This window comes from Botryllus schlosseri, chromosome 4 (genome assembly GCF_051294905.1).
Source record: "Botryllus schlosseri isolate E-star chromosome 4, Bs_hap1, whole genome shotgun sequence".
NCBI classification, from domain to species: Eukaryota; Metazoa; Chordata; class Ascidiacea; order Stolidobranchia; family Styelidae; genus Botryllus; species Botryllus schlosseri.
Window position 1 is genome coordinate 25,749,075 of NC_137239.1, and position 10,052 is coordinate 25,759,126.

The following is a 10,052-nucleotide window of genomic DNA, read 5'->3' on the forward strand; positions in this document are numbered from 1 at the left end:
AAATATATGTTACGAATCAACGATGCAGCACATTGGTGTATAGCAGTGGTTCTGCAACTAGAGTCTGAAGCTCGCTTGTGGTCCGCGAGACAATTTCCAAAGACCGCGAAGCACGTACCAAAAAATCAAACGATCCAGGAAAAACAAAATATTTGGTAGATTTTCGGTCAGCTTATTTTTACACCAAACTCAATCTTGACCGAACGTTATATCGTTATTCTGCAGAACTATCTAATTTTGAATTTGATTGTCGCTCTGCGCGTATTAGTGTCTCTATATGCATTTCTGATTTTATTTTGCGTATACCCGATCCCACACACTGGTGGCCTTTGGGGTAGGCGAGGTAGGCGGTGGGTTAACGCCCCCTCCGCGGCTTACGCTTTCTTTCAACTATTACCATTTTCTGAAATCGTTGTATCCATAAAGAATATGGTACGGTATCGGAAAGAGGTATCTATCATCACATCTCATTCTAGTCATCATTTTGCGAATAACCTTGAAAATCTATGCACCCATATTGAATCTATGCACCCATATTGAATCTATGCACCCATGTTGAATATGGTACCGTAAACAATGGTCGATAATTAAAATTAAATGTCTGCACCCGTTACAAGAGCTCAATTTTCATTTTACGATTGGCACATTTTACGATTGGCTAAAGGCAACTCTTCTACATTTACGCGATTTGTAGAAGTCATTTAGCGAATGACCGTGAAAATACATGTACCCATGTAGAATATGGTACCGCAAACAGACGTCGATAATTGAATTTCTGCACCCGTTAAATAAACATACTTTGTTCTTCCTAGTTGTACGCGAGTTTGGGCTATCATTTTACTAATAAACGTGAAAATACATGAACCCATGTAAACGCAATTTTTAGTTATCATTTTGCGAAGAACAGTGACAATACACCCACCCATGTCAAATATAGTGCCCTAAACAGTGGTCGATCATTGAATTTCTCCACCCGCTAAATAAGCTTACTTTGATTTTTTTAACTCTATCCATTTTGTGATTAACTAAAGGGCCCCTATTTCTACATTTACGCGATTTCATCATTGTGTGAATAACCGTCCAAATCCATATGCACTCGTGTAAAATATGGTAGAGTAAACAGTGGTCGATCATTAATTTTCAGCACCCGTTAAAAAAGTTACTCTATCCATTTATTGATTAGCTAAAATACCCCTCCTACATTTACCCGAATTTTAGTAATCATTTTGCGATAACTGTGGAAATCCATGCACCCATGTGGAATATGGTGTCCGAAAGAGTGGTTGATATTCGAATCTTTGTACCCAATAATGCTTATTCTGTGTTTTTATGTATAATTTTTATGATTTTGTAATTTGATAAAAAGCATCTTATGCTTTCGAAGCTACCCCGGTTTATTTTTGTGCTTTTCGAACCCCGTTCCTGCAATTTAGCCGCCCTGAACCCTTGCAGATTTAAGGTTTGAAGACCTCGCTGCTACTCCTTATTACCTAATCGGTTTTGTAGGAAAGCTTTCTGCGAGAGATGCGACCGCATCCCAAAATGTATAATTCTGTCTTGAATGATTATAATATCTACAAACCAGAATAATTATTCGACTAGTTTTTAAATAATATACAACACATTTTTCTCAATATTTTAAAATAACAATGACAGTGACAATGGACTATTACAGAGTAGCCTACAGACAGTATATAATATCAGTGACCGGTGCATTCCATTCATTTTCAGTAACAGGCTAATTCCATGTCAGTAGACCTAGAACAAATGATTATTGGTCTCATTCAGTTTTTAGATTTGAGTGAAATTTGGGTCAAATCATTGTGAAGTATATCTCAGTACATAACAATTTTAAGTCTTTAAATTCAATTTCCAACTATTCAAGTTATTGCATGATAAAAAAAAAAAGCTTTTCCTGCTCATTCAATTGCAATATTTATAGAGTTTTATTAAGGTCTGTACATGAGCTATGTTGTAGAAATTGATCTGATATATCATACAAGTTACAATTCATGTTTTTTTCTGGTATCAGGCACCAGCATGTAATTCACGTTTGAGACTATTGCTCATGTAAATCACATGAGTATTCCTATCATTGTTGACAACTTTAAAATTTTCATCAACGGTATCATATGAAAGAACGCTATTGCAGCATAGAATGCTACTAAAAAATGAGTTTCTATTGCATATATCCGTTAAAAGTTGTTACAGCAATGTAAATTGTAGGCAGAATAAGGTAATTCGAGTAATATTCAGTCCATCTTGAAACCAGCGCTCGCAATTTTTGTCTAGACAGAATTACGCTAACAATATTTGAATTTGACGTTGTGTATGACTTGTTTTCGAAAATTATTGTGTGCTAAGCCTGGTCCTGAACTCTGAGCAATGTTGAATCTATAAGCTGCGCGCCTGCGCTGCCGCGCAATGCTGACAAAGTCTCCGCGCACAGGAGAAATCTATGGCGCACCCCAAAAAACCGAAGTGATTATCCTTTTTCTTTAGTCAACGCGCACTGTTGTACAAGGGACTGCGAAGTGAGTTGGTAAGTGCGCGCAGACTCGTGGAAAATTGCTCATTTTATTGTCAGGTTTACGAGCTTCTTCTATTTCATCTTCGTCAATCTTCCTCATTCGCAAGCAGCTCGAAAACTCTTTCACTTTCGGTTCCTGGAATGCTCCATGGTCGCATAATAGTCAAATCGGCATGCTACTTTGACCAACACGGTGTCAATGTTATGCAACAATGCGGAACGATTGCGCGGTAGAGATTTCTTACAGCTAGAATATATGTTACGAATCATCGATACAGCAAATTCATGTATGGCACGGTATTGTAAGGAACGGTGAATGGTGGGCGACGGGTGCTCCGCTTGGAGTCAAATTAGGACAACTAGAGAAGGAGAGAGGAGTATCTTTATTTGCATTCTATTGAAATACAGATCCAACGGACGGCAATAATGATGCATATGTTCATTACGTGTGCAGTGTGCACATTACGTATGCACAGTATTCGATATCGGATAGGAATGATCATTGCTCCCTTGGAGGTCAACTAGTCTGATCACACCCGCATCAAGCAGGTACATTGACTCTGCACAATTTAGCTGGCAGATAGTTAGTTCTACTTGTCTATAATTGGGCTAATTAAAGTGATATGTCGGCAATTTAATTCTAATCTAATTTTGAAAATGTCTCTATGCTCTGATTTTAATTCTAGTCTAATTTCTGATTTTTCTCGAAACGCTACGGGAGAACAGTATAGCACCAAACGAGCAGTGCTTGATGTACACTGAACAGGCGTTTATAATTCTTATGCTTAAGAGAATAAAGTTTGCTTTGACATGAACTGGACTTGGTTTTTGTTGTATTTCCTCCCAATTTGAAATTTTATGTTTCTAATTTCTAATCTAATTTTATTTGTCGTTATATAGCGTATCACGATTTATACCCACCTTAATCTGTCTATACTTGTCGATTGTTAATGTGCATCAGTTTTGTTCCAGCTTACATGTCGCAATTTATTGCCAGACCCACCAGTCGATATTTTGCAATTATCCTAACAACTGCGCAAGTCTTTCAGGCTAAGAGCGGGCAAGCAGCTCTACAACTCAGTCACTAAACAAGCGTTTCACCGTGGAATCCTTGTTCTTGCTGCGAAACGTACGGAATTGAATGTCAATTTCTGTCTCACGACCTACCTTAGCGAACAACATATAAACCACACCGCTGAATTCCTGTATAGTTGGGTAATCGCCATTATAGAACGCCATGTATTTCGTTGAACTCAAACTTTGACCGTGGTGCAAAAGGTGGTAACAAACCGTGGTAACAAACACATAATTGTTTGATACACAACGACAACAACAAAAACAAAGTCACCTACATTAAATACTTCCTGGGAAACATCGTCAATGCATGTGGTGCATAGTTTGCCGTGAGATTGGCATGTAGGCTGTACTTTATATATACGGTAGTTGGTAACAATTAAATGCATTATTTCATTTCTCTTTTCGCAGATATCTAATTTCATTTTTGAGTCTGTTTTCAATTAAGGACACAGATCGAATATATATTTATATAAATATCAGGGGTGGTGTGAGCCCCTAAAAGGCTCTGGCTCGTGTGAAAGTGAACTTATATTAGTGTAGCGTCATATCACGTCTCAATATCAGTTGTAACACAATTCACCTTTTCCTGATTGGAAAAGATATTGTTGATATACAATGTTCTTTTCAATTCATAATAGTTGCTGACGATTGCTCTTCAGCAGCGCCAGCCGACGATATTCGGGCTTATTTCAATATGAACATAGTATTTAAATGGATATTAAGTGTGTATGGATTTCTAAAAAAAGACATTATCTTGAGCATCACATTGAAATAAAACAAACTAGCGCGCTTTTTGATATTTCTTACATACATGTAAAAGGCATAAGTGCTATGTAATTCAAGTATCGTTGAGTTTCCGCGTATATCCGCACATGTGTCTGAAAACGGATGGCGCCGTCATGATCATCCGAAGTGGTTACTCGAAATGTTTTTATACAGGCAACAGGTCACGATCATAGTCAATATCTGTAAACGAGAATCAACGTATCAGTGTTTATCAAAAGTCACGTACACACACGCACGCACATATGCATAGTTTGTTCGGTTAGTAGAGCAAGGACGGATAAATAAAGTTAGTAAAATAGAGTACATATAGGTATCAGATTCCTAGTTGAGTATTAAGCTTCTATATTTGGATTGAGTATTCAAGTGCAATTTATTATTATAACCACTTGCAAATTTCAAATGTGTATATTTTTTCTGCCATGAGGAAATATTGCCTGTTACACGCTATCCAAAGCGTTTTACTATTTCTGAGTCATCACTATTTCGTAGAGCTTTGTGACCATTGCGAGAGTCGATAGCTGCGTGACAGACATGTCGCACCACGCCTATTTGTAGTATCGCGCAATATGATTTTCGATGCTGAGATACGGCTAGCCGAGAAAACGAAGCATTGACACTATATCTATAATTAATATATAATATGACTCTTGGTGGAGAGGCGTATATTTTCGTGACTCGGACAAATCTTACAGTTCCAACTCGCCTCTATTCTGGGCACTCCAATCGTTGTAACCGTTACGTCCAGTCCTGCGGACAATTCTATGTCAGCAAATGAGACGAATCACCTTTCTGACTACAATGATAAATTCACGTCACAAGTAGGTTGCCAACTCACTTCGAGTAACAGGAACCCGAGAGCCGCCCCGCCGATAGCCCACATATAACTTTCAAGTTTTGCTTTGCATCCTTCCGTGTAAATGTATTGTGTTTCTTTATCTTTGCATTTCATTTCGTCCATTATGGCACCGTCGGCTGATAGCCTGTCTATCTTGCAACAAGAGACTGGTAATGGCCTGCTACTCCAATCGGTGTAGTTATTATATCCGCAACAGCCGACCTGAGTCGAAATGAACCGAGTTTATTCATTCAAACATAGACTCGTGGTATTGCAAGCAGGGAACACACACAGTTCACTACAACCACCCGTGTTATTTAGGAGCTACGTTAAGTTCCGGTTTACCATGTTGGATCAAGTTCACACTATGTGCACTACACAACGTCATTGACGTTAGCAGCATTTACGAGCAATATGGGATTTCTGTATTGTAAAGCCAGGACTGTTTAAAACAGCGCCCTAATTTAATACATGTTTTTTATTGGTTTCTATGGTGTTTTTTTTCAGGCCATGACGTCATGAATATTCAATTGTGACGTCATAGTTGACTGACATTGACAATTGAAAATATAGGGAAAAATAGCTCCTACGACAAAATATATATACTATTGCTGTTGAACCAACTATTTTGAGGGTTGCAACCATCCCATATCGATATACGTCGGCTATATCGGGTGGTAATTTTCCGAAGGCTCATACAACATTTTTTTTGTAAAGCATTTACACAATTATGGCATAATTTTTAAAGGCTTTTTTTTAAAACACTGTTTAAAACATATTTTAAACAAAGTGTTTTAAAACACCGTTTGTTTTAAATGCAACTCTAGCTGTAACCAAGTCACAAGGTTCCGAGGAACAAGTCAATTTGACTTTTATAGTTTTGACTCGAGTCAAGTCGAGTCGTTTTCAATTCCCCATTGAGTCAAGCCCGAGTCCGAGTCCACTTCATTGTGATGACTGATCAGTTTAGAGTTAACGTCTTGATAAAACCACCTGTTACAACTCTACTTCGTGATATCATATACGTCGCATTCATATTGTTCTAATTTTTCTCTCTTTAAACAGTTTCTGGTCGCATGATCAAGTGCCAGTACTAGTAGACAAAATATCAACTATCAATGGTGTAGTAGCTTTACTATTCTTCGGAATTACAATGAAATTTCGGTCTTGGCCGTTCTAGTTTCGGGTCAAATGACTTGTTCCGAGTCATGCTCAATGAGTATGACTCAAGTCGAGTCAAATCATTTGCCGTCTTTTGAGAAAACGACTCGAGTCACCAAATAATCGCGACACAAGACGGACTCGAGTCATTACAACCCTTGTGTAAAAAACATAGTGCTATCAAGCACAGCCTTGCAATCCTCCCCGACCCGGAGGCGAACTCTTTATTACATGAACTGCCAAGGAGCATAATGGCGTTATACATCACTAACCTCGCTTTAGAGAGATCGCGTGATTCGGTATCAGGGCACACAATGATAAACCTACCGTGGTTTGCACTGTATTCCAACCGTGCGTGATGAGCTTTCCGGTAGTCGAATTCGTCTCGTACTGGTTGATGGACTTTTTGGCCTCATCGTTTATCTGAGGCAGGTACACGAACACCAAGATGGCTCCGACGATTTCCACGATAAATATTACAAACACGAAGAAGAAGAACTGGACAAATTTAAATTTTTGTTAGATGTGTTGAACAAAACACACACACATATATATAAAGTGACTTATATCAAATATTTCATGTGCGACAGTATGCAGAAATCCAAAGTTGGGAAATAAAATCTCGACATAACAGTATTAAAATTAATTCATTAAACTTTTGTTAAATGGTGCCGAATATACCGCATGGGTATGTTCTTCCCTGCGAAGTACGCGTTACTCCGTCTCCGACTGCATGTATAATTCCCAAACCGCATGTGAAATACATCTTACGCTGAGATCGGAGTTCCAATTCAAAATAAGCTATACTTTCCAATATCCAAACAACGGTTGACGAAGAAATATCTCACCATGCCGAGTAGACATTTATTTTCTTTCGCGGCGCCACAGCATCCCAGAAACCCGAGCAGAAAAAGAATGGCGCCAACAGCGATGATCAGGTAGACTCCGTTGAATATGATCGGATTCTCGACGAGGATTTCTCGGAAAGATTGCCCGTCCAGGGCAGCCCAGATCCCGATTCCTAACAACGCTGCTCCGCATATCTTAAGGTATAAGTGTATATCAAAGTATATGATTTGAACCGATGCTTTAAAATGTGTTTTTGACACAGGCGTAGCCAGGGCCGAAAGCCTGGGGCACTATTGTTTTCATGATCAAGCGAATCTATATAGTATATATCATCATCATCATCATCATTGGTTTATTAGCAATTTTATCAGTTCAATACACCACAAAAATGCGATACAATGAAAAGACAGGAAGATGTCGAAGCGACAAGGAGTAGTCTATGGAATCTGACACCCACCTTGGCCTAGGCGATGCAAAGAGGAGGCTTGCACACTGAATGAAGGTAAAGAAGATAGTATAGAAGAAGAATGCGACAAGAAATAGGGCGGCATGTCATGGGAAGCGACATCGATAGGTCAGTCGTGGTCCGGTAATCTTAAGGATGGACTGTATTTATTTAGTAGTAATTGCTTGTATTTCGACTTGAAAGTGGACATGCTCGTCGACTGTCGGATGGCCGGCGGGATAGGCTATCCATCGTTTTATTTCTAGGAATAGCACAGAAGCCATGTGAAATCTACATTCGATTTCAATACCATATATATGTGGCGTCCACAAACAAAATGCAACTGCCTGTGTGTGTCATTGATTTTTACCCGATGAGTTTTGAAGTACCTGTCATTTCAATTTGCACCATATGTAAGACACATTAGTATACGCATCATTAAACAATGGACTTTGTCGCTGGACACCACTGGCTTCACTTAATATATTTAATGTATACCAAATGCATTACAGATCGCGGCTTAGACTTACGAAAAGCAGCAGATTGAATAAGAACATGAAGTACTTCAAACAGCTGAGAGACGTGGTCTTCATATTTGCAATCCTATTTCTCTATGATAGTAAGTAATATAAACCTGCGGTTTGTAGATCGGATTTAATTTTTCAAACACAAGCGCGTATGTGCATTGTGCAATACGCGTATAGCTACTCTTCCGCATCCAAGTTCTGGATTTGGTTGAACAATACCAGATTCCAGATTAGGGATTGGCAAAATAGAATCCCGAGCACTGGGCTAGGTATGTTCGAAAGGATTATCCTGGAGCTGTTTGGAACTGGCCTTATTTTCTTTGTGGTCGCTCAAAAGCCGTAAATCTTTGACTCTCCACACCATCCATATACTCATAATTTCATTATGAATGATACAGTATAGGAACACTCAAATACTCGATTTTGCGTAACCCTATATTAGTAACCTGTCACACAACGCATTGACCCGAACGACTGCCTAGGACCTAGCATCTGACAACCGTATTCTGCGAACAGTGAAGGCATAACCTCCTTATATACACTCTATATTAATGTAACTAGACTGTTTCAAAAACCGCCAAACACTTTTGCTTTCGATGACTTAGTAACGCAATGCATCACACGGCAGTGACCATACCGTTACCCCTTTAACGCATGATTGCCTCTCACATGATTCGACACGGTTTCGTTAGTTTAAGTATAAATGAGAGTCGCTGGATCATCGGTTTAGGGGTAAGTCGCGGCCTACAGCTGTGTCACATATTTCAAATTTCAAACCTCGTGTTTCCGATGGTAATGTCATAGTGTCCTATGTCAGTACCTCGGCATCGTTTTGCAGTCACGTGACATCATTTCATTGCTTTACAATGCAAGTTAGTTTGTATGGTGTCTTCCATGCTATGTCGAGGAATGCTCTTGCTACTTTAGTATTTTATATTCTCTTCGCTGGTTTCACTTGCGTTTTCGAACGAAAATAAGTGAAGTTTTTTGCGTTAGATATGTCAAAGTCACTGATGGATTTGAAGCCAAGATAGGGAGCAAAAGGTATGCTATTTGCCAGTGTTTGGGCTGATTCAAGATCTGACATAACATGTTCACTGTTCGGTGGTGTTTACGATGAACCTTCTTAATTATTGCATCAATTGATAGCTGTGTCAAGAATGCAGCATAACCCTACACACATTGCACAGTCACACATAACATTGTTCACCAATACCCATGTTCCAGGTATGCGTTCATTCGTCCTTCACACCAGACACATTAAATCGCATTGTGTCTTGCGTGTCGGATTGTACATTCTGTATCTTCGTCGGATGAAAATATATAATCTATACGACGTTTTGATATTCCTAGGACGTTATATATTTTGTCCTTGTCTGCCGACTATAGTACTATAGTACGAATAGCATACTATACCTAATCATGCAAGCGTCGACTTTACTATTTTGTAGAGTGCGACATTGTTGATCATAACTTCCGCTATCGAATAATTGTGTTGTATGGAACTCCTGATGACGATCCCATTACACGATAGAGCGTGCCCTTAATCCGTAGCTACTTTTTCATGCCACAAGATGGGTCTGAGATGAGTCTATGACACGGCACGGTGCCTTTTTGCAATGCTGTCTCCCGTTACGATTTCATTGCAGGTATAGCTTATCATTAGTAGACGATATTCAACAAAACTGATTCAAATGCGTGTGTAATTGTGTATAGAGACTATGTTGTCATATGCGTTCAGCTAACCGACACAGCAGCACTTTTTGCAACTAGCTAGGAACAACGAGAAATTATTTTGTATCGTAAAGCATGTAGCGTATGTGTTGTATTTCTTAAGGTATC

The 10,052-nt window shown here is 39.0% G+C and overlaps 1 protein-coding gene across 1 annotated transcript; it reads right to left on the minus strand.

Annotated features, from left to right (window-relative positions):
* Positions 1 to 3,755: 3,755 nt before the first annotated feature.
* On the minus strand, positions 3,756 to 8,362 carry LOC145437582 (tetraspanin-18-like). The gene is made up of 5 exons (XM_080314847.1): positions 8,214 to 8,362; positions 7,238 to 7,432; positions 6,717 to 6,887; positions 5,229 to 5,450; positions 3,756 to 4,573 (listed from the first exon to the last, which is right to left on the minus strand). The coding sequence occupies exons 1-5, from the start codon at positions 8,274 to 8,276 to the stop codon at positions 4,511 to 4,513; spliced, it is 714 nt and encodes a 237-aa protein (XP_080170973.1). The 5' UTR covers positions 8,277 to 8,362; the 3' UTR covers positions 3,756 to 4,510.
* Between the last annotated feature and the right edge of the window lie 1,690 nt (positions 8,363 to 10,052).

Bases quoted from the DNA above. Each gene is read 5' to 3' on its own strand.
- LOC145437582 (XM_080314847.1), bottom strand. From the start codon at position 8,276: ATGAAGACCACGTCTCTCAGCTGTTTGAAGTACTTCATGTTCTTATTC. The intron at 7,433-8,213 runs GTAAGTCTAAGC...TTATACCTTAAG, and splicing joins TATTCAATCTGCTGCTTTTC to ATATGCGGAGCAGCGTTGTT. The intron at 4,574-5,228 runs GTGAGTTGGCAA...TCTCGTTTACAG, and splicing joins TCGGGTTCCTGTTACTCGAA to ATATTGACTATGATCGTGAC.